The sequence below is a fragment of the Silene latifolia genome, chromosome X (assembly GCF_048544455.1).
Source record: "Silene latifolia isolate original U9 population chromosome X, ASM4854445v1, whole genome shotgun sequence".
Taxonomy (NCBI): Eukaryota; Viridiplantae; Streptophyta; class Magnoliopsida; order Caryophyllales; family Caryophyllaceae; genus Silene; species Silene latifolia.
In genome coordinates this window covers 3,998,464-4,023,391 of record NC_133537.1, presented here as the reverse complement: position 1 = coordinate 4,023,391, position 24,928 = coordinate 3,998,464, and the positions used below count along the sequence as shown (strand labels likewise).

The following is a 24,928-nucleotide window of genomic DNA, read 5'->3' as shown; positions in this document are numbered from 1 at the left end:
TACCTTTTTCAATCCCTCAGCCAACCTAAACAAACTAATAGGATGTTCAGTGTGCTCCAACTAAACCTTAACATTTCTCCCTTCAAAATGAGCAAACATGCTCAACAAATCATTATCATTTCTTATATATATTTTCTGACCCCTACCATTTTTATAAAACAAGTCGTAAACTGATGGTATGAGTACATTCTGCTTCAAACTCACATCCCCAAGCTCACCAATTACATCTAGTAATTGCATTAAATCAACATCATATACTGGATAATCAAAGCACTTCCCCCATAGTTAAATTCCAACCATATTGCAGGATCCATCCTATAATTACACACAATGATGAAAATTAATCAAAAATATAACTCAACCCTAATTTCGTGAATTTTATTTGACAAATACTAACATGCAACACATATTACTGCTTCATATAACTTAACTGAATCTAAATAAACAATTTTTATGAACTTAATTGAAAAATAAAGATAGTTGTTAAAGATATTACCTTTACACTTTGGAAGGACGAAAATCCGCAGATGAAGCTTGAAAAAGGAGATTACTTTCGGATTTGGGGTAAAATTAGGGATTTTGTTTGGGGTTAGGGTTTTGGAAAAATTTCTGGGATAATTTGGGGTAAAAATCAGGGATTTTGTTTGGAAGATGAATAGATTTTGTTTATGATGATGATAGAATGAAATTTAGGGTTTATTAGTTGTTTAGGTTAGAATAAAGACAAATAAGGGTGTGTGTTGGTTATGTTGTTGGCGCCAAATGAATTACACTGACGGCGTTATGACGGCAAGCTTAGTAAGGGCATTTGGGGAAGGAAAAAGTCAAACTGATGGGCACCATATGTAAAATGCTAAAAGGAGGGGTACCATGTGTAATCCGCCAAAGTTCGAGGGTACCATGGGAAAAAACCGTTTATTAATTCTTTCACTTATTCTAAAATTTATAGCGAATTAGCCTAAACAGAAAACGTGCTTGTATGACAATATGAGTTGGGTCTTAGCTCTTTAACTTTAAATTTTTACCGGTTTTACTTTAAACTCGAGATAGTCTGAGTTTTGAGTTAAGTTTTGAAAGATTTCAATATGCATTAGGATGTGAATCCTTAATAGGAGAATAGTTTTGAGGTGCTTTGATTAATTTTAATGTGGATAAATCCCTTGATAGACCAGCATGACTCAAAGCTAAATGATCCACCTAACTACCCCTGAATCCGAGTAGCTTTTACGTCGAATGACACCTCCCGGCACCACAACTTTTCGGCCTAGACATACTACACTAGTGATCAGTTGATCACCATACCGATATCACATAATAATGTCACTCGTTATACTTATAGACGCCCGTTTGGGTAAAGGTCACATAGGGCAAACTATATGCGAATCTCCCCTTTTCTCTCAACCTCGTATCCTCTTTAAAACTCAAGAGTCGAATATTAGTATGTACATATTGACTTGGTTATCAGAGACTTCGTCCCAGGTTATCCCTAAACCTATGGGTATGTCTACGGGTCCTCTTCTAGCTGCAAACTTAGGGTGTGTTTGGACAGCAAAAGTGAAGGGAAAGGGAGGGGGAGGGGAAATGGGATGTGGATGTGGATGTTTAGATACAATTTCCCTTCAAATTTTGACTATTGTGGAGAGATTTTGATTTGTCTTGAAGAAGAAAAAAAAGGATCATTCTCCCTTCATGTCCCATCCTCCAAATAAGGGAAGAGATTTTAAATCGCTTACTCTGCCTTCTTTTCCTTTCCCTCTAAATTCCTCAATTTAAACAGACCAATACATCGAATTTTTTCTATGTGGAGTTAAACTCTTAAAATAGTTATGGTCTCTTGGACAATAGACTAATATTGTAATTGTGAAACAAAATTGATGAAAACGTCCAAGTACATATGCCAAATTAGGGTCATTTGGGGGCAAGATGCCCAATCGCCCATGAGTAAACTATACACTATCGCAACCACGCATGTGTATCACTTTTTAACACCTTCATCTTAAAGAAGATGCTTTGGTGATCCATGCTTGACAATAGCAATTAGCAAGGCAATAGTCATGGACTCATGGGCCGGCAATATGTTGAACGTGTACTCCCTCAATTGGAGTGACTGCCTTTTTCCTTTTTGATAATTGTTTGTATGGTAGTGATCACGAGTCTTCCTATATCGAGAGGACGAGAGGTGGAGTAATCTCCTTTGTGATACTGAAAATAACTTAGTTTAATTGAATAAGTATTTGTTTAGGTTACATGTGTCAAATCGGTTGTTTAAATTTCATGCAAAATGCGATTGAAATTCAAAGTTTTAAATTTGAATTAACATGGGTATTTGATAGGGTTTATTTCTGACAACTTTTTATAGAAAATATGCGAGGTAGACGATTAAGTTAAGGATTAGTAAGTTTTTATTTTAAAACTAATTGATCAAAAGAGTACTACCGACTAACTTAGACACCTTAGATTAATCGCCCTTACGTTAATATTGTCTAAAAATGAGCGATGCAACATCTATTTCTCTTGGACTCAACTCTTTAAGATGATCCAATGACTATATGGTTGTACATACGAATAGATTCAAATATTCAATAGAACTATCAAATTAATTAATTAAATGTATGAAACAGACCAAAAACTTTTACATAGTATGCATGTTTTATATATTATTTAACGCAGAAAAAAAAATGCAATGTAAAGAGTTGTGATAAAAACAATCAATGTGTTTATTTAGGAAAACTGGAAAAGAGAGAGTTAAACAGAAAACGTCGCCTGAGAGATTCGAACTCTCGCGGGGAAACCCCATGTACTTAGCAGGCACACGCCTTAACCACTCGGCCAAAGCGACTGATGTGTTAAAAGTTCAGTTCCTTAATTATTTATTCATAGAAACGATCGCTATCTCTATTTGCTCTTTTTATCTCTCTCAAAATTTCAATTGTATTTGATTGATTAGGTAGGATTCTGTTTTAGGTGTTTTGATTAATTAAGTTAGTTAGGTTTAGGTTTCGACGATTGTTAACTTGAACCGTGTTTTCAATGATCTTGCTATTGCAAATTGCATCCCAATGAAGAATCGGTAAAAACTTAATTTTCTTCAAGTCAAGGCGATTTTTCATCTTTACTTATTCTTTCAATTTTCTTGATTCCTAGTATTGTTTTTTTCTTGATTCCTAGTATTGTTTTCTAATATAAACATGTTTTGTAAATAGATTCCCTTTACCTGTAGATTCTCTGTCATATTTCCATGTCGCGTCTTTGTTCAGTTGGCCATTGACGTTCCTTGACTTTTTTCAAGGAAAAGAATCATCTGCTAACAATGTGGCTACTTCTTAGGGATCCCCTGTTGGCCGCAATGTTCCTTGCTAGTCTTTAGGATGGTCACTACTAGTCGGCTACTTGCCGTAGTCTTTGGGACGACTCCTCGACGTTTGTTGAAATGATACGATCTAAATTAATACAGACATAACAAGGATAGAAATGCAGCGGTTCAATTACGAGAAATAAGCAAAAGGGATAAATGACTAAGCTACCCTTAGTCTCATTTTTTATGTGCATCACACAACTATGATTGAGAAGGTTGCGATCAATGGCTAGCTAGAAGGTATAGCCTCAGGCCGTAAATAACCTCCACAAGATTGCTCTTTGAACAGCTTAAACTTGAGACCCTTTGAAGTTTTAACCACTAGACTCTTACCTTGCGGACTGTTTAGAGTTCTTTAACATGTTTAAATAATGTATAATCGCCGAAACTGTTAATTGTCGGTTTTTTCATACAAAGAAAATATGGAATAAATAAATAGTGCAATTTCAATGTAACTGAACATTTTATCAAGATGATCCAGCTTAGTTTGCTAAATAATACGCTGTAGTCATTGTACTTGAAAACACACCCCAATTTAGGAGATGTATATATCTATAATAAATTAAAAAACGGAAATGCTCAACGACGAGCAATTTCCAGTTTCTTGTACAACAAATTGCAGGTGAAAGGGAAGGAATAAGGAGCTTCTTCAGTGTAAATCGCGAAATCTGGAAAGGATGGCATTTCTTCAGTGTTAATCTCTCTTAGATCTCGAAAGGACCTTCTTTCTTTGACCAAGCATGTAAGTGTACATGTGGGGACTGCCTGAAATAGCTCATGCAAACTCATTGAATTACGAGTTAATCAAACAAAAAATGACACACAGAGTCGTTTAAAGGCGAATCGTGTATTTACCTGGAACGTATATTCCAAGCACAGCAATAGCCGCGTAGAAGTAATCGAATGAGAAGTTCCATTTGTTGGGCATCCTCACGCAGTACTTTTCAGAATTCTGTGTTAGCAAACCGAATTCTAAATCAGTTTTTGAACTAACATGTTCAATCATTATACTATAGCATAAACGATTACGAGTACTTCTGTACTTCAATGTTTGTATATATCCAGAGATCTTCAACACATGAAGAGACAGAGAGAAAGCTGACATTTTTATGTCAAGGAGCCACAAGAGCAGTTTTTGACGACAATGTTTAACTTGACGGGTTTTGTCCACGTGTCAGAAGTATCATTTCTCAATGACTCTACTAAACATTGGATTTCTAAAAATGGAAATGAAAATGCTAAATGTTGTCATACTATCTATGCAGTGAAGTTAGAGAACACACAAAAAATTGAGTCAGAATCCTCTCCATTTCCTAAAAAGAAATGGAGAGGCCATTACCTATCAACGGTCCAGATTGTATCTGGTCAACATCAAACGGTTTACGATTTATGCATAAAAATAAAGGGTTAATAGAGTGCAGAGGACATAATATTATTAAATGAGTTTGTGAGTGGAAATGAAAAGAAAAGAAATGGAGAGGATCCTTGTTGCAAAAAATTAGATGCCTGACCTTGATGTATGGGAGGGCAATGTATATCAATCCAACTTCACTGGAAATGCCAATTGGGTACAACAAAAGGAAGGTGCTATACCTGCAAAATTTAACGGTAACCCTTACGACTGAAACGGTGGAATTAAAACTTCTGACATGAAGGCGGAATCAATATTTTAGGTACCTTAGCCACTGGAGAAAAGATGGAGCACTTCCAAATACTTCTTTCATTCCAAAGAAAGAATACCTAATTATCTGAAAAGATCCAAGAATTAAAAATGTATTTATCAGCTGGCAGACAAAAATAAAGACTGGAATTTGAGAAAGCCAAAGCAAGCTACGAAACCTTTCATATAAAATTTTCGAAGGTTGTTCTTACGAGCCTCCGGTGATTCAAATTAAAGTCTATCCCTAACTAAGTAATATATTACCCATGCTCAATGAAGTCATGCAGAACTATTAGTTCAGCGTCAAGTATGAAATATGCGAGTAATACTCTGATCAAATAAGAGTCTAACCAGATAAATTCTCTGATTTATTCATCTAGCAAAGATATGACTCAATCAATGAATCCAAATACTAGGGTGAAACAATCAACCATAAAGTAAACCAACTTTAGTGAGAAAAGGAAGCAAAGATACCAACCTCTGTAATAGCCCAGCTGATTACTAATGAACTTACAAGCATATGAGTTCGAGTCTGCAAACACAAGAACATTTGAATTTAAGTATACAAAACTCACAAGTACTGTTTCGCTAATAAATCGAATCTAAATACGTCTACAGCAAAATAAATCCAGTACAAGGCGAAAATTTTTATACCTCAGGGAAACTATACAAAATACCCCATGTCACATACAGTCTTGAACCAATCTGAGGTAGCGTCGCACTAATTGGAGACCTCACCAAACCTTGTGCAAAAATATAGCTCACAAACCTTAGTTTCATACAAAGCTCAAATTTTTTTCTAAATTATAGTAGCTCATACTCACATTATACAAAGTTTTAATATAAGATCAAGTTTTCTCCAATCATAGCTTGTCCACCTTACAACTATCCAAATTATAGCGCGTACAGCTTAGTTTTTATATAAAGATCATATTTTTTTCCCAATTAGAGCTCAAGCACCTTAAATCAACTATAGTTGTGGGTCATAAACCTTACATTCTCCGAAGTTATAGCTCAAACACCTTAGCTATAATACAAAGATCATATTTTTCCCCAATCAAAGCTCAAGCACCTTACATTATCCGAAGTATAGCTCAAACACCTTAGCTATAATACAAAGATCCAGTTTTTCTCTTAATCATAGCTCATACACCTTGCAATATCAATTTATGGCTCAAACACCTTAGTTTTGATGTAAAGATCAAGCTTTTCTCTTAACAATAGCTCATTCACCTTACATTAATACTTTAACAACGGAGTATATAGCTCACATACCTTACATTATCCAAAATATAGCTCAAAACCTTAATTTTCATATAAAGATCAAGTTTGTCTCCTAATCATAATAACATAACATCAATACATCAATCACAATCATAACTCATAAACCTTACATTATCCAAATTATCGCTCATAAACCTTAAATTTCATATAAAGATCACATTTTTACAAATAATAGTTCATAAATACATTATCCAAATTATGGCTCATAAACCTTGATTTCCATATAAAGATCATGTTGTTCTACGAATCATAGCTCATAAACCTTACATTATCCAAAGTATCGCTCATTAACCTTGATTTTCATATAAGGATCAATTTTTTTCTATAAATCATACTCCATAGCTCATAGACCTTACATTAACAGTTTATCATAGCTCATATAGTCATACACCATAGTTTTTCACATAAAGATCAAATCTTTTTCATTGAAATCATAAAAATAACAATTGGAATACCCAAGAAAATAAACTCACCAATCAACCCATGAATAATCTCCAAAAACGCAGCAGTTTGAGCAAGTTGAAGAGGCCTCTCAACGGCATCATATACTTGTTCATGACCCGATTCTTTCAAAGTCTTTACTGCAAAGTATAAAACCTGTACCCTGAAATTTTACAAATTCTTATTTGAGACGGGTTATAAGCTCGAAATATATCTGTTGTAACGGAGGCTTTCCATTACCAATAAGTCCTAACAGTATCTAAAACAACCCACATTCCCGATCAGTTACGTGCACCAGTTAGGAAACAGTGGCGGAGCCAGGATTTGAACTCGGGGATGGAAAATTTCAGCAGATAATAGTGTAAGATCCGTTTCAGGCGTAGAACGGTTTTACAAGAGACTAACTACTGAAATTCAAATAAATTAAAACACGCAAAATAAAACAAACCAATCAATTAAAAAGGGAAAAAGGACGAACCATCCAAAGCAAACAGTCCAATTGTAGAGAGACAGGTAAACCCGTCTCAATAAAGAGAGAAAACCCGCCATTTTTAAACGGGTTTTTGGGGAAATGATGAGTTGGGTTTTGTAGAACAAGGGCGAGAAATACGAGGTGATTAACAATGGTGGAAAGTGGAGACAGAGGAAGAATTAATGGTGGTTATGGAGATGAAGAATTAGGTTGTGGGATGGTGAATTTAATGGAGGAAGGATGAAGCAGGTGAGCAGATCAACTAACTTGAATTGATTAACCTCATAAATCAGTTCATCACTTGATTCTGGTGTTTGGATTTGGGTCTATTTGTTTCGTTTTTAACTTTTTAATTTACTGTCGTAGAGCTGGCCAACAGGACGGGTCGGACTGGTTTACGACTAATTATAAATAGCTGATGTGGGCTCTGGCCCAATACTGTCAATTGGGCTTTTCAGTTTTGGTACATTGTATTGGGGTGTTCGTTAACATGGTTACGAGTTTTAGATTGTCATTTAGGTGCAATATTTTCGATAATGAAAGTGCTAGGGCGACACCACGTGATACCGAGTTTCAAATTATTCCAATGCTTATTTATTTTGGAAAGTGCGAACTCCAAATATTTCCTACTTCCATTTACAGCAAACGACATATATATGTTTCCTTATAAAAAAAGAAAATATATGAACGGAATTAGATAATACGAATATCGTAGGGCATATATTAGAAAAACCGTATTAACATAATAAAAGGAGGATTTTGGTTAGTTTTATTTTAATTTTGAGTGAAAATCATAGATCAAGGTAAGTTTTTTTTTTTTTTTTTTTTTTACTTTGTTGGAAGAGAAGGCAGAAGGATATTACAAATTACATATATTCGAGTTTTAGTTGCTTCTATTTAATCCCGATTCAAGGCAGACAAGCAGATAAGATTATTGGGACGGTAAAGTTGTCATCTAACTTTTTACACGGCTACATTCCTCAGTTTGAACCCTGAGACTTATGATTTACGTTGAAACTACAACTTCTTATCAGTTGATCTAAATGCTCATGAATAAAGAGATCAAGTTTTAGTTGGAGACGAGACTCAACTACTTTATTCTTCACGTGAGCAATTTTAAATTGGCAATTGATTTTGTAAGTTATCATCTACTTTATCTCATCATATTCGTAATTCCTTATGTCACAATTTAATATTTATCGATCATTCTGTATATTATTTTGTTTTTATATTATTTGTTTTGTTTGAAAAAAAAAAGTATTCTACAACCTTAATTATAGAACCCCTTTCTAATCACTATTATTAATTATTAATTGTTTATTAGCTTAAATTGTCTTTTTCATTTGATGTGTTTGCTAATTATTGATTTACTAGTCAATTATATTTGCTTGGTTAGTGTATACAATAGAAAATGGGTACATTACATAATGTTGTTATGCTACCACTATCTATCACTTCTAGTGATACCACTAACATCATGGGTTCTTATCTAATCACCAATTTTATTGCTTTATTTGCTTGGACCGTCCATTCTTTTAATATCGTGTAAAGTTATAGGCTTATAGTTAATTAATTAATGGCCATATATCTTTGTTGGTCTAGTGACAATAACTTGTAAGTTGTAACACTACAAGGAAAAGGCTAGTTAGCAACCAACTGAATTAGTCGCTAATGCTCAAAAATTAGTCGCTAAAGCCAATTAGCGACCAATTAGCGACCAAATTTCAGTAGTCGCTGTAGGCCCAGTCGCAGATTCCAGTTAGTCGCAAAATTAGTCGCTAATCTGCGACTAACTGAATTAGTCGCTAATCTGCAACCAACTGAATTAGTCGCTAATCTGCAACCAACTATATTAGTCGCTAATCTGCGACCAACTGAATTGGTTTCTAATTTGCGACTAATTTAATTGGTAGTAACTTAGCAACTAAAAGCTATTTGTTGGTCGCTAAATGTATTTCAGATCGTAAAAAAAAATACATACTCCCAACCCATATTAGGCTGAAAGTAATGCTTAAACCCACAATTTTGACGTAATGAAGTATTGATTTCCTCAATTAAAAATATTGATTAACTTTATTATATGTATAACCCAAATTACAATTAGCATAATACACTATTGATATTCTTGCACAAGAAAACTATTTGTACAATTTGAGACTAAGTTCTTCATCCTAAATTTGAGATGTTGATTTCTTCATCTGCATCAAAGATTGTACCTAAAATGCAAAAGGCACACAACCATATTAAATTTACTTGGTGTAAAGATTGAAAATATGTACCAAAGACTTGAAAAATAAAAGTCTGTATACTCAACAATATATATAACCAAATATAATTAAAGTAAAGAGAGAAAAACTTGGTCTTACATTAAATTAAAAGAAATAACATAAATTCTAATGACCAAGAAACCAAGCATTACTCATAGCATAAGAACAAAGACAGCCAAAATTGCATCTAAAGCTTAAATATAAAACTTAACTAACCAATCATATGAAATTATCATACTAAAGCTACCAAACAATAACGGTCGACCAACAATAAGACCAATTGTTTTTTGATATAGTAGCAATAATGGTGGAATATTCAAGATCTCACCTTAAAAATGACCAAACCCAGAGCAAATGAGAAGTGTACTCGAAGATTAATGTTGATTCGGATCTATAAATTTATATGCGTGATCTAGCCATCAGTTTTGGAAGAAGGAGAAATTAATATTTGTTCATACTAATGGTATTCTATTGAAATGATAAAGATTAGAAGAAACTCATGTTGTGAAAGAAATTAAATGAACTTAAATCATATTAGAGGTGGATAAAGAGGTGAAATGGTGAGTTGATGATGATATTTCTTTACTTTGTGAAGAAAGATGGAAAAAAAGAGCAGGTTAGCAAAGTATGCGGCTGGCTAGAGGAGTTAGAAACCCTAAGACTTGGTATTATATGACAGCTAGATACATTCATTTTGGCGGAAAACGAAATTTTAAGCATGAATTCTCCCGCCCACCTTCCTACTCTGCTCTCTTTTTTGTTTCGTTTGTATAATTATATACGGAGTACATTATATACGGAGTACATTATACTCATTATTAAATATTATATAGAGTATAACCAATAACCAATATTTTTATAGGAATTCTTACTTAAGACGGTTTTAACTTAAAATGTCTTTTACATCCGATTAAAATAAGGATGGACATTAATGAGTATGTGAGAGGTCTTTGATTAAGACGGTCTTAAACAAGACCAACTATAATTTTTAATGTAAAAAAAAAAGCCAGGTTTTTCAATCTCGCATTAAATATCATACTTATATATACGGAGTATTTCACATCAGTATTTTAAAAACTCAAGAAAGTTGTAATTATATAGAAAGTTTCAAATTTAACTTGATCTTTAATTAGAAACTAACTCGTAATGGGATACTAACTAGCATCTAATATTTGCAACCAATGTTAAACGGATGCTAATTAGCGACCAATTTGTGAGTGGTTGCTAAGTAGCATCTAATTTTTGCAACCAATGTTAAATGGATGCTAATTAGCGACCAATTTGTGAGTGGTTGCTAATTAGCATCTAATTTTTGCAACCAATGTCAAGTTGGTTGATAATGAGCAACCAATTCAAAAATGGTTGCTAATTAGAAACCAATAATTGGTTAGTCGCAAAGGTTGGTTGCTAAATGACCTTTTTCTTGTAGTGTAATCATAGCGTGTGGCCAAACTTTCCTGATGTATACCATTCAATTTAGTCTGGATTTGAGTCAGTAGAATTATTAAAACAGTAAAATTTGTCCTCATGAGTTTTAACACCCTATATTTTGAGGGTTTGAAGTTTGAACTCGAAATCGAGGATTAAATTAGAATAACTTACTACCAGTGAATTTGTGCCTGACCCAACTTTGAAAGCTTAACTTATATCATTTGCATATTTGTTTGTGTATTATACCATCCGGTTTAATTCGGATTCGAGTCCGTTAGGACCTCTATTGTAGTAAAGCCGTAAAACTCTCTCTAATGAGTTTTAACACAGCTACAACGTTTTTAGGGTTTAAACCATAATTTTTAATTAAGTTAAAACAACCTCTTATAAGTTCCAAGTATAAGTTAATATATGTGCTCAAAGATTATACGGAGTATTCTTTGCATTTGGCATGACTTTTACCACTCCCATGAGTCATGACCCATGTTCATCTGTTTTCTACAAAACAGGCCTTTAAAGATTCATTTATTCTCAGTTTCAAATTTCAATGTAGTAGTACTATTAGTACTATCTTAGCTACTTAATGGCCATGTTTCTTTGTTGGTTTGATACTTTGATCATGGCGTGTTATACATAGCATTGTATTCGATTTTTTCATTAGGAAATGAAAAGGAAGTCACGAAGATAATATTAATAGTACTCACCTACTCGGTTTGCTTGAAAATATACGTAGGCCAACTACATAACTTCGATTTTATTTTTTTCTTTTAGTCTCGATTTGCTTGAAAATAAGTGTTTTTAGGGTTTATAGTTCGCAGTAAATTGTCCTCGTGTTCTACGTAATACTAGTAGAATAAATTAAAGAAAGTATGATAAATATAGTGTAATAAATTTAGAGATGTACGCTGATTAATTCACGTGTTAAGAAGTGAGGATGCAGGAATGCGCATAACGTGAAATAGAATGCTTAGAGATTCATTAACTGGAATGTCAACCCTTAATTATCTTCATGGAAGTCAGGAGGTGACATATATAATATTTGATTTGATAATATTATCGTCATAGATATGCATGGCATATTCGCATGTGAACCTCTTGTATTTTGGCTATGATAAATCTATGTTAATGATTTTTGTTTCCTTACATGAATAACAATATCATAAGTAAAATATTCTGGAAAATACATATGATTTTAAAATAATTACGATTCTGTAAGGTTAATTTACACAAGAATATGTGACAAAATCAATTACATAAGATTAGATTAGCCACTCATATTTTAGTAGGGTGATCGATTCAAATATCGCTAAACCCGGTCAATGGTGAGATTATTAACAAAAAAACTGATTAGCTAATGCTTTATTCTTTTCAACCTACTTTCAGTTCTTATTAAGCTCAGTTTTGTTCAGATTAGGTTCATTAAGTTCAATTCAGTTTAACATTATTACTACTATTATTATTATTTCATTTTAGTTTAGATCAGACAATTTTAGTCCAAAAGAAAAAAACCTTAGCTTTGAACAAGCACATTAATAATCTAAAAGACGTCCAAAGATAAATTAATAAGTTAATTAGTAAGATTCATACGAATATATCATCATAAATTAAAACGTTAACTCATTTTTACCATACTTAGGGATATATTTTTATGAATCTTTTCAATAATTAATTAGAAAAAACGTTAATAAGAGATAAGCAATATAATACCCGTAAGAAAATCCGTACTAAAATTATTGTAAGAGCGACCCGATGTCAGTCGGCCATGCCCACACGGCCACATCCATCATACGAAGGAGTGAGGAAATTGGTAGCGAAGACCATGACGGCGTATACTCAAGGTCCAAATTCGAAGAACTACGTGGTATACAAAACGCCAAACTGTCGGTGACACGAGCAAGCAAGCAAGACAACCACACCAACTATTTGTTCTTCCCCCTCTTTTTGCAATCATTATATCCTATGCTAATTCATCATTACTCTCTTTTTTTATCTTTTGAGGTGTCCTCTTTTGCCCATTTCTTTCTCACTAACCCATCATTAATTTATCAACATATCATAAAATTAGATTCTTATATCGCATGAGCCGGATTTTTTATTGGTTAAATATTCATTTATCGCTATTTATACTCTTTTTTATTTCAGGTTAGGTCATTTTTGAGTTTGTAAGAATTCAGGTCATGTTATGTCGTCATTTCGAGTTGGGGTCATGTTCGGAACTATTATTATCTATTTAATGCTCAATTTGCAGCAATAAATATCTAGTCGAGTTATATTGGTTCTGATCAATTTTGGTTACATGCTCGATTCTCAGTTCGGGTGACGGGTTGCAGTTGGGCCGTGTCAGTTTTGTCAAGTCTAAATTTGATGATGATGGGATTAAACCCGGAACTTTATCAATTGAGTTAACTAATCTGGATCATTTGCTTGATTGAAACAGAAGGAGTTGACAAAAGACCGTCTCACTTATAAAACCGTCTTACTCGATAATTATTTCTATTTATATACTCTAAATCTTCCTTTCCAGTACTTTTAAATTACCCATTTGTCTATTCTATTGTGTAGTCAAGGAGAACCTCTATGAAAAAGACACCTTCATTTACTCCATCCATAGTTGACAGAACAAAGACATCACATTCTTCCTCACATTTTTCCCTGTAAAAAAAATAACACATCAATTTATTGCTAGCTGTTCTTTAGCCAACTATCCCAAAGGTCTAGTGTCCCATGTGATTTGGGACTCTAAATTTTACATTAAATTCTTGATCTTTAGGACACTTTCCTTTATTTTGTGGCACCTTCTTTACCTTTATCAGCTGTTTTAGTTGATACTACTACTTGATAGTATTAACTATTAAGTAGTGTTCTTGTATATTTATTGATTACTCTTCTGAAATATCATCATTTGCAGTAATCACGGTGTGAAACCGTCTTACTCTATAATTTGTGCATCATTTGAAGGGAAAAACAGGAAAAAGATTGGAGTTTTTTTTGGAGTTTTTGAAGTGGGTGTTATGAAGTTCAATATTATAGGAGAAGGGTGTTTATTTGCTGCTGTTTTATTGTTGTTGCTGCTTCTTCAAACTGCTTCTACTTCAGCTTCAGCTCAGGCATCTCCTGCTGTCCTCTCAGTATGTGTTTTTAATCTTGACAGTTCATTTTATGATGTTAGACTAATATGTTGCTGGCCAGTTGGTCCTGTTATGTCATGTCCGTCTTAAGATTAAAACGCGTTAAACAGCACCCAGTTGGATTGACTAGACAAGTTTTTTGCTAGTCTCTATGCATTATGCCTTTGTACCATATATCCAATTTGATCCGTTTTAAGTTTAAGACGGATATGTCTGTCTTAAAAGAATTTGTGGTTGCTGTTCATTTTATAATGGAGTTTTGATGCTATTGGAAACTTCCTGTAGTACTGTATACAAACATGATGACAAAAATGTAAATAGTGAAGACCACTTAATATTTGTATGCTAGGAAGAGAAGAAAGGTTAAAGTTGGAATCTTTGGGTTGTAACTTTTTGTAATTTTGATGTAGAAAAGGGAAAAAATGGCATTTGTAGAGTTGTAGTTGGTAGGAATATGACCTTCATAAGGTTGTTTTTTTACAAAGTGTGTATATATATAGTTGTTGGGATCTTATTAAATTTGAACTATGGCTCTATAAGTCTATAGTGCTTCATTATAGTGCCTTCAAGGAAATGGCAGCTGAATGTGGTATTGTTTCTGTTTATAGTCAATTTAATGGATTTAGAGTAATTGCAGCCTTAGTTAAGTGAAGTTTCCATTTCAGCTTCGACTGATCCGTTGCCTCGCCTATTCCATATGTTTACTTAGTTGAAACCTAAGATTCTTTTCGCTCTAGAAATGTATCCAAAGAAGAAGTAAATTTGGTTTGATCTCACTTACTCCGTCAGTCCCCGTGAATAATAGGCATGTTCTATTTTAGATATATTTCTTTCATATAGTTACATACATAAGAAGTTTGATCCGAAAGTAAATGTAAACTATTCTTGTGTTAGAGGCATTGGCATATTGTGGCAGTCCATATATCTCAATCCCCTTTGGCTGTATATATTCCGTAGTTGAATACTTGAACAAGTGTAGAACTTAGGCCCTGCACCTTATATTCTGTTTACGTCGTAATTATTAGCAAATAGTGATCTTTGCCAATCAATGCTGTTTGCCTTTCTACTGAAGTGCCTCGCTAGAACGTCAGTTTAGGAAACATGGTTGAACCGCGAAGAATTCCAAATCACAATATGTAACACGACACACCTGGTTGGGTATGGATATGTGCTCCTAATTGTGACCATGAGGTCTGATGTGAGTCATGTGACTCAATCGGGCAATCGTAATGCACTAATGCCTCTTGAATGGATTATGTGTCTTTTTTTGTGGTGTCTGTCGAATCCAACTCGTCATTATTCTATGCCCCTTAACCACACTGCTTGAAATAGGACGTGTAGCGATGATAATTACTAATTGCTCATTTTTCTTCATTTCAGGAATGGATGTTCGCAAAACCTAGACATTCAAATCTACTCAAAGATGCTTTAAGAGGCCAGACTGTAAGTAATACGTAATCCAGAAGACAACTTCTTTAGTTTTTTTTTTTATTATTTATTTAAATGTCTGGTTGGTGATGTTGTAATTCTAACACAACAATGTCCCATCATTTAGCCAAACGATGAGCCGGCTGATATTTGGTCACCATTACCAGATCAAGGATGGAGGCCGTGTGGGGAGTGTACAAAATCTTCTGGTGAGTATTGTTTACCAACATGTTTGCCCTTCTATTTCTTTGGTATCGTGTAATAATATCTAGCTACCTTCTCTATTTTCGTATAGGCAAACCAGCGAATTCATCGGGATACCTTCAAGTTTTTCTTGATGGAGGTCTAAACCAGCAGAGAATGGGGGTAAGTACTAAAAGCTTTTAGAATACGTTCCTAACAGGTCCTCTAATTTCTCTTTCGATCGTTGTTATTTCTCTTTTTATATGCTAAACATATTTTTTTTTTCAGATTTGTGACGCTGTTGCTGTCGCTAAGATATTAAATGCAACATTGGTTATTCCTCTTCTAGAAGTTAATCCAGTGTGGCAGGACTCAAGGTAATTCTCGATAGTAGCAATATATGGTATTAAATCTTGGCCGATTTATTAGGGTGACCGCATTTTGAGGTGGTATCAGCCGCATATATATATCTAGATCAGTCCCTAACCGAGATTTAATACCATATGTTATATCCTTTTGGGATCTAAAGATTTATTTTACGGTGCAATTTCTGAAGTTGCATCTTTCACTTTTTCACTTGGCAGCTCATTTGAGGAAATATTTGACGTGGATCACTTTATTGATGTCTTGAAGGATGACATTTCCATAGTTAAAGAGCTACCATATGAATATTCTTGGAGCACAAGGGAATTCTATGCTACTGCTATCCGCGAAACCAGAGTTAAAAATGCACCTGTTCATGCCTCAGATCATTGGTACACTGAGAATGTTTCGCCAGTACTTCAAAGGTTGGTACATAATCTATTTGATCCTTCTGTTTCCCCCGTGGTATATATTCTCTTGAAATTATGATTGTAGTTGTTATAACATCTGAGTGTTTTTTTTTTTCTTACGGACTAATGTCGATTATATTCTGATCTGCCTCAGCTACGGGATTGCTGCAATTTCTCCTTTTTCACATCGCTTAGCATTTGACAATATGCCTGTGGATCTTCAGCGGCTACGTTGTAAAGTAAACTTCCAGGCACTGACTTTTGTGCCACACATTAGAGCACTTGGTAATGCTCTAGTGACCCGACTTCAATTTCCTTCTTCGACAAACGCTCCTGAGCATGGGATTCTTCAAGATTTCAGTCACAGGAGAAATCCCAGAGAACCTCGGAAATTTGTAGTTTTGCACCTTCGATTTGACAAAGTACGTCTTACTGCGAAGTGTTTGTGGAATTTTATTTCATTGTGTAGCAAGTACGAGAGAATAAACCATTAAATTAATAGTTAAATGAAGTAGTAGACGAATAAAAAGATTTGGTTTGGTCCTACATGTGAGACCGTCTCATACAAAACTCATTGTTTTGGACAATTGCTTTATTTGCAGGACATGGCTGCCCATTCGGCTTGTGATTTCGGTGGAGGTAAAGCTGAAAAACTGGCTCTAGCAAGATACAGGCAGGTAGTCTGGCAAGGTAGAGTATTGAACTCTCAGTTCACTGATGAAGAACTTCGGAGTCAAGGGCGTTGCCCAATGACTCCAGAAGAAGTCGGACTACTTTTAGCTGCTTTGGGCTTTGACAACAGTACCCGATTGTATCTTGCCTCGCACAAGGTAACTTTTTTGTAACCTCCTCATCATAAAAACTCGCTTTCTGAGTGAAGAACATGTTCTAAATGATGGTGGACCATATTTTTATGTTATTTGAATATTGACATTTTTCAGGTGTACGGAGGAAGAGCTAGACTATCGACTTTGAAAAAGCTTTTTCCCTTAATGGAAGATAAAAAGAGCCTTGCTTCTCTAGAGGAGCGTTCCCGCATCAAGGGAAAGGCTTCCCTGCTAGCTGCTCTAGATTATTACATCAGCATGCACAGTGACATTTTCGTGTCTGCTTCCCCAGGAAACATGCATAATGCACTGGTAATCAATCTATATGAATCTCTCTTTTAACCGCTGCTAGTTTCTCATCGGAAAATTTGTCAATTAAGACCTGGCCAACACCTATTGGTTCGTATACAGCTCAAATTAGTTCAAGCTTGCATGCATTCGGGTTTGAGAATGTTACTATTGAGTGATTTCAGGGTATGGGTCAGTTCAGTAAAGCTCAATTAGGGTTTCGAGTTAGTTTGGGTGTACCTGATTCTGTAAAAATTAAGCAAAATGTTTTCCTAATGGCTGCAGGTAGGGCATCGAACATATGAGAGTTTGAAGACTATAAGGCCAAACATGGCGTTGTTAGGTCAGCTTTTCTTAAACAAGAACATGAGTTGGGCCGATTTCCGACAAGAAGTAGTCGAGGGACATCAACACAGACACGGTCAGCTACGTCTGAAGAAGCCCAAGCAATCAATTTACACTTATCCTGCTCCTGATTGCATGTGCCGCGGTTAGGTTACTTAAATATTGCTCTCTTAGGTTATACACCTTCCAAGTGCTACTACATATGATATGTTTTTCCATGTAATGTTTTTGGTCTCATCTATTATTTTCTGGGTTTGTATATCTCAAAATAAACCATAAGCTCATTCATCTTGTAAATGTGTGTGAAGACACGATACGATACAGCATCTTTTAGCTCAATATAGGAGTTTTTGGTTGCACTGATGATAATATACTTCTGATCCTCTTATTTTTCTTTCTTCAAAAACAGTCCATGACAACAAATCGTAAAGCCACGACATTTCATCGTTTCATAATTTGCTGAAATGTACAGAAAAAGGCAGAAAGAACACTGAAATGAATTTTTTTGTCATCACAGAAATAAAAAAACCGTGTTTACAATCATGGGTCACTTAACAGAGAAAAAAAAAAGGCAAGAAAACTGCAGAAATCATACACAATCAATCACACAAATCCATCCACATTTCTCTGTCAGTAGACTAAGAAATTCAGCTTTCAGTCAGAAATCATACTGTTTACTGCTAATCTAATCTCCTAGTTAAGCACTTTGAAGGGTGATCTCTCATCGATTACAGGATCGACTGTCTTATTCACGACACAGTTTTGCAAAGTCACATTCTCCTTTGCAAACTCGTCTTCCTGCAAGCTATGTTGTTGGTGGTGCAGACGAGTTCTCTCCTCGGTTATATGTGCAATGATCGCTACTTCAAGTTCCCGTGCCAGTAGATCTAAGTGTAGTCGATCATCCTCGTCTCCCTCACTTAACTCTTCTTCTTTTTCTTCTTCGTCTTCACCATCTTCTTCGATCCTGATTTCTTGGTCCATTAAAAGAATTTGTTGTTCCAGATTACTAATTCTACTGTCCTTCTCTTCGGCCTCTCGGTTAATCATCTCCTCAACTTCAGCTTGGGCTATCAAAGACGCTTCTAGCTCTCTCCGAGTTTCCTGACTTTCTTCAAGCTGCATTTTCAAACGCTCAGCTAATGTCATCCAACCCTGTAACTCAAATTCAAGCTCACTTCCTTGATAGGTTATATCAGTCAACTCGGAATCTATAGCATCTAATGCTTCATAAACTTGTTCCAGCTCGTCTCTTAGTTTTCTTTCCCTCTCGGCTTTTTCTTCTAGCTCGTAGGCCATACCACGCTTCTCCTCTCGCTCCTTCTCTAACTGACCCATCAAATACACCAAGCCTCCTTCTTTATCACTGCCCTCAGATTCCGAAACCTCTGATCTAAGCAACTGTAACATTAAAGACAGCTCTTCATTCTGCATTTTCAACTGGGTTAGGTTAGAATTGCAGTCATCCAAGTCCTTCTTGAGCTCGTCTATGGCCTGATCTTTAATCGTCAAACTAGAACTCAATTTTTCCGACTGAGATCTCCATTCGGCTTCTTTAGCCTTGAGATTAGCCGCGCATTCTCTGTGGGTTTGCTCTAAAGTTTTCAGTTTACCTCGAAGCTTAGCCCATGATGATGGAGTCGGAACTGCTCTAGGAATCTGAGCTTCCTGCAATTCCTTAAGTGATGCTAGAATCTCTTGATTCTCTTTCTCGAGTTTCCTCGCTTTGTACTCAATATCTTTACATTCCATCTCTTTGACCCTCAATGAGTGCCTTAAATCAGCAACAACCTCATCATCACCAGTCCCAGCAGTCGAGCATTCCGTTTCCATTTTCCCATCCAAACCCTCCATATTTACCCTCTCAAGCGACAATTTCAGCTCGGAAACCTGCCCTTCAACTCGTTTTCTTTTTATTTCTTCATTATCCAATGCCTGCTTACACAAAGCTAACTCATTTTTCATCCTTTCTGACGCCCTTTCACCGTCATCAATCCCCATTTGAAGTCTCGAAATCTCATCAACCAAACAAGATTTCTCGGTTTCCCAATCAGTTCTACTCGATTTCAGCTGATCTCGAAGCTTCTCATGAGCTTCTTCCAAATGTTTAAACTGCTCAACCTTCCATTTAAGCTCGTCTTCCAATTTCCGCGTTTTTTCCTCTAATTCCTCACCTCCTGCACACATTCTCTCTTTTTCGACTTCAGAACATTTATTCTGCAAAACAGAAACAACAAATTTTCAAACTTCTAATTCGCCTCATCAAATCAAAACACACATTCCTTACCTTTTCGCTGCATTCAGTTCGTTGTGAATCGATTGTTGAACTCAGCTGGTTAATAATGCATTCTTTGTAATCTAAATTGCATTTCAGTCTTTGTATTTCCGCTTTCGCTTCTTCTAACTCTTCATGTACTTTCTCCATTTTTACTTTTACCTCAAACCCACTCGCTTTCGGATTTACTTAGCCAAACAACCTGAAAACACCCATGAAATCACTTACATTACTCAACCCTTCCTCCTCATATTCAACAAATTATAATCATCAACATATACAACATGATAACGGGTTTTATTTTAATTTAATTTCCCGAAATCCTGAAAATAAAAATAAAAACATCCAATTAATCCTAAGAATCAATCGGGCAATTTGAATTAAAATTTCGCGAAAAAAGATATATGATATGATAAGACGGAACGAAACGTAAAAGAATAGATAAGATCACAGACCTTATAGGAAAAATACCCAGATCAAACAGAATGCAATATGAATATAAATTCCAATGTATGATCTTCAAAGTTTGAGACAATACAATGTGATTATATTTTGTAATTTACGAATGTATGATCTTCAAAGGTTGAATCTTTGATAATAATTGATAAAATTATTGATGAATTAGGGTTATGAATTTTGAGTAGGTAGGTCGAATTTTAGAGAAACAAAAATAAAATAAAAATTATGAAAATAAGAAAAATGGGAAGAGAGAAAAGAAGTCGTTAAAAAGAGCCGTTGAAGTGGGGGAAAAAGAGGCTTGGTAAGTTTAAAATATTTTAGTTTGGATCCGTTGGCCGTTGGTAGGAGACTAGGAGACATTATAGGACTAGCCGTTAAGTTAGATGTTGGGTGGGGAAGTATATCATGTTGGGCTCAAACCTGTTGGGCTTTTGTATAGTCCATCAATGGGTCACTTGGTTTGTGAATCCAATTGTTACTAGATTTGGTGCCCGGCTTCGTCCGGGCTACCTCTATTTACCGTTAAATTTTATTTTCAATGAAATAAACTATGTTGGAGTTGTCTAACTCACACGTTTACTATTAATAATATATTTTTCTATGACATATCTTGTAATTATAATGAAATGTAAAATTTATTTTCAAATTATGAGATACGTTCACTACCCCGCTATTAATATTATTACTTTCACGACATTTTTTGTTAATATCATTACGTTCACTACTCCCGTGGTTACTATTATTTCTTTTACTAATTCCTCTATTTTTTTTGTTAAATTCATTATTCCCGTTAATTTTATCCGCCTATATTTAAATAAATAAAATATTTTCTTGAGTCGATTGGTTATTTAATTGTTCATACTTTTTCTCATTGTTATCACTGTTACTTTCATTACATTCGTTGTTACATTCACTACTCCCACTGTCATTATTATAACTGTCACTACTCCCACATTAATACCGTTAATTTTATTAAACTCGTTGCTGCCACTATTACTTTTACTACATTTAACTTAATTTATAACTCTAGGATGATACTAATTAATTCCATAAGTGGGGCATGTTAATTTTAAGGAAAATTACTATATTATTGTGTTTTCTAAATTTAATTACTTTAATTTAATGTAGTTTCCATAAATATTCTTAATCAAGGCATGTTTATATTATACTTTTAACCAAAACTATATAATATTTATATTGAGGTCCCTTTATCAGGTCCATCACACGGTGCTATCGATTTAAAACTATATAGTATATTTAATTTGTATAACTTCCTTTAATTACATTGAAGTCCCTTGGTTTCTGGAATTAATATATAGTATTGATATGTTGTCGACAAATTACTACTCCGTAATTATCATCAGTAAATTTAATGAACTGTCTAAATTACCCCTTTCATTTGAAGCAATTTAATCAAACTATCGACAAATAATTTAATCGATAGATCGAAAAATTAACAACTAAAATCGAATTGCTAACTACTTATTCGAAATAATGAATTACTAATCGAATTAAACAACTGATATTTAATAACTAATAACGTAACTGAAATGATAAATTGCTATTTGAAACAACGTCAAACTAATCGATGTAAAACGGTTTTATTTTTTACTAAACAATGTAAAACGAATCGATTTTAGAAAAATTAAAAAGGGGGAGAGATGGCCGGAGCCAACACATCCGGACCCAGGCACGGTGTGAAACCACCACATCCCCGCTTGGTTTCAGACATGTCACGTCAAAATTAGTCGTTTATAAAGTCGTTTTATGAGTTTTAATACTGTTATATTTTCACAACTCAAATTAGTTGTAAAAATTGATTACCGTAACTTCCTACCCTGCCCCCAAAACATAATTTATCTAGTTTGGGGAAATTTACGAGGGTAATAGTCTAATAGACTAAGGCTATGTTTAACGGGGGACGAGCAATGGGTATGAGCAACAGTTGTAACACCCCGGCCCAAACCGGGTCGGGAGCGGTTACTTATGATAGCTCACTAGGTTGTGTACATGGCCCACAGATCAACACAGGTCCTTTATAGCGCATTTTGTCCTCACTCATGCGCATCCCGGAAACCTTCCTAGGAGGTCACCCATCCTAAGACTACTCCCAGCCAAGCACGCTTAACTTTGGAGTTCTTTCGCATGGATGACCATAAAAGAAAGTGCACTTTGTTGATATGAGTAGTACTTTCAATCCCTTTAAGCACTAGTCATTTAAGCCTATCAATGAACCTCTTCAATTACCTTAGGGTGTTACAACAGTAAGAGCATCTCCAATGGTTTAGCTTGAGGACTTGCTTGCAATTTTATAAAATTGTAAGCTAGTAGCTTAACCATTGGAGTAGTCCAAGTAGACTAGCTTTGCTCAAAATATTTTGAGCTAGTAGCTCCATGAAGCTACTTGCTTAAATGGACCCACTAGATATATGTACCCAATAAGAAAATAGTGGCCATATTAATTAAATTTTAATTTTATGTTGAAAATTTGGAAATTAAATAAATAAATAGAAAAGTGTGTTAAGTGGGTCCAATCAAGCTATTAGTAAGTTGTCTAAACCATTGAAGCAAATTGTAGCTTAAAATTGTTGTAGCTCAAAAATTTGATGTGGCAAAGGTAAGCTAGTACCAACTAGCTTACCATTGAAGATGCTCTAACAGCCAAAAAGTAAAGAAAAAGCAACTTTATTGTAGCAAAGTCTTAGAGTGGGTCTTGGATTTCCAAAACTCACTTTAAGACCCATAAATAGTGTTTTGTTTGTGTAAAAGTGGGTCCTTTTTACTGTTGAGATTTTGGATATGTTTGAGGGATAAAGTGGAATAAATAAGAGAGTCTGAGTTAAGTCGTAATGGTAAAGTGGGTCTTTTTTACTGTTGTTAAGACTCATATTCGGTCTGTGGATAAACTTAGTCTAATAGGCAATAGCCGGTGGGGTTGTTTTAAGGGGTTCAACAAGAAGGTTGTTTGCGGCCAGTGAAATGATCGACGCGATGGACAACGAGTTGGTCGATTATGTTGTGGGTGGCGCAAGAGATGCTGCCAGGTGGTTGTGCAAGCAGTGGTGACGGTGGATGTTGGAACAATTTAGTACAAATTTGTCATTTATGTATTAAATTTTTTTAAAGTAGAAGTAAAAGCTAGTTTTATTTTTAATTGCTTAAAAATAATTTTGGACCTTTTAATAACTAAAAAGCAGTTCAAAAAAAATACTCGTTTTTAACTTACAAAAATGTATGTTTTTCTGCTCCGGACCGAAAAACCTGGGTTGGATCAAAATAGACCAGAAACCGGAATCCCTTAAAAACTTGGACCGGAGACCGTGCCGAAATTTAAAATTTTCGATTCCACTCCGGTCAATTTCGATTCGGTCCAATCCAAATTTTTGGTCCGGGCGCACCTGCATACCTATACAATTTCCAGTCCATTGTTCATTGTCCAATAGTATAGCATGCATGTCATGTTTTCTCGTGCCATTCCTTTACATTTAAACGAGCCTTTACACAATTTTCCACACTGATTAAAAACCTCCCAACTTCGATTTCTCCGCTCCCTAACCAGAACATTCATCAAGTATAAATACCAGGGTACTCAACCAGTAGACGATATTATTACGTTAGAAAAACCGTTATTATTAAAAAGTTAATAATAAGCAAAAAAATGGATATAATTTGGGGTCACGTTGTGAATGTAGCACAAGCAGCGACACCGGTGTTAATATTGGTTGCACCAGTTGCTTCATTTGTACCAATTGTAGGACCTGTAATCGGTACCATAGCTTATACTGCTGTTAAAGCTTCAACCACCATTGTCGCGTTGGATGCTGCGGTCAAGCTTTGTAACAATGTTAATGTTAACTGATTATGTTTTAGTCACTATTGTATGTCGAGTTGTGAGATGCCTTAATTTGAGACGGTTTTAAGCAAGACTGTCTATTTTTATTATTGTATTATGATATTGAATTATCTTCCCTGTTAGCATCTGTGTACTATCGACTATAGGTCCAACTGTCCGTTCAATATGTCTTTACACTTTTAACACTAACTCTTCTATAGAACCGTCTTATAGAATAGGACGACCCAATAATTAAAGTTAGCCTAATATTTAAAACTAAACGTAAAAACTCAATCGATTTTTAGTTCCTCTTGGTGCACGAGTTCGAGACCTACAACTCTACAAGCAACATTGTTATATTTTTTTTGTCAAACAAAGTGCACACTTAGTCGCATTGCAATAGAGAGGAGGGAGAGTCAAAACTGAGACCTATTATCCACAATACCTCCGTCTTAACCACTAAACTAAGACATCTTCGAT

At 34.9% G+C, this 24,928-nt stretch overlaps 3 protein-coding genes, 1 long non-coding RNA gene and 1 other non-coding gene across 6 annotated transcripts; 1 reads left to right on the top strand and 4 right to left on the bottom strand.

Moving 5' to 3' along the window:
* Window positions 1–2,757: 2,757 nt before the first annotated feature.
* TRNAS-GCU (transfer RNA serine (anticodon GCU)) lies at window positions 2,758–2,839 on the bottom strand. Its single transcript has one exon. It is a non-coding gene; the product is annotated as a tRNA-Ser (tRNA).
* Window positions 2,840–3,817: 978 nt separating this feature from the next.
* Window positions 3,818–7,540, bottom strand: LOC141622344 (very-long-chain (3R)-3-hydroxyacyl-CoA dehydratase PASTICCINO 2A). The gene is made up of 8 exons (XM_074438392.1): window positions 7,219–7,540; window positions 6,773–6,903; window positions 5,670–5,758; window positions 5,494–5,547; window positions 5,033–5,103; window positions 4,867–4,948; window positions 4,211–4,307; window positions 3,818–4,120 (listed from the first exon to the last, which is right to left on the bottom strand). Exons 1-8 carry the CDS (start codon window positions 7,287–7,289, stop codon window positions 4,050–4,052), a joined length of 666 nt encoding a protein of 221 aa, XP_074294493.1. The 5' UTR covers window positions 7,290–7,540; the 3' UTR covers window positions 3,818–4,049.
* Window positions 7,541–9,257: 1,717 nt separating this feature from the next.
* On the bottom strand, window positions 9,258–9,946 carry LOC141622345 (uncharacterized). Its single transcript, XR_012532937.1, has 2 exons — window positions 9,808–9,946; window positions 9,258–9,428 (listed from the first exon to the last, which is right to left on the bottom strand). It is a non-coding gene; the product is annotated as an uncharacterized LOC141622345 (long non-coding RNA).
* Window positions 9,947–13,446: 3,500 nt separating this feature from the next.
* LOC141622343 (O-fucosyltransferase 39-like) lies at window positions 13,447–18,246 on the top strand. Its single transcript, XM_074438391.1, has 10 exons — window positions 13,447–14,038; window positions 15,419–15,481; window positions 15,594–15,675; window positions 15,762–15,832; window positions 15,938–16,026; window positions 16,234–16,437; window positions 16,577–16,844; window positions 17,025–17,252; window positions 17,364–17,561; window positions 17,823–18,246. The coding sequence occupies exons 1-10, from the start codon at window positions 13,922–13,924 to the stop codon at window positions 18,030–18,032; spliced, it is 1,530 nt and encodes a 509-aa protein (XP_074294492.1). The 5' UTR covers window positions 13,447–13,921; the 3' UTR covers window positions 18,033–18,246.
* Window positions 18,247–18,368: 122 nt separating this feature from the next.
* LOC141622342 (uncharacterized protein At4g38062-like) lies at window positions 18,369–20,896 on the bottom strand. 2 transcript variants are annotated; one of them, XM_074438389.1, is made up of 3 exons: window positions 20,613–20,896; window positions 20,170–20,359; window positions 18,369–20,099 (listed from the first exon to the last, which is right to left on the bottom strand). In XM_074438389.1, exons 2-3 carry the CDS (start codon window positions 20,305–20,307, stop codon window positions 18,576–18,578), a joined length of 1,662 nt encoding a protein of 553 aa, XP_074294490.1. In that variant the 5' UTR covers window positions 20,308–20,359; window positions 20,613–20,896; the 3' UTR covers window positions 18,369–18,575. The 2 variants fall into 2 exon arrangements, with proteins under 2 accessions (XP_074294490.1, XP_074294491.1); XM_074438390.1 differs by lacking the exon at window positions 20,170–20,359 and having other exon boundaries at window positions 20,613–20,700.
* Between the last annotated feature and the right edge of the window lie 4,032 nt (window positions 20,897–24,928).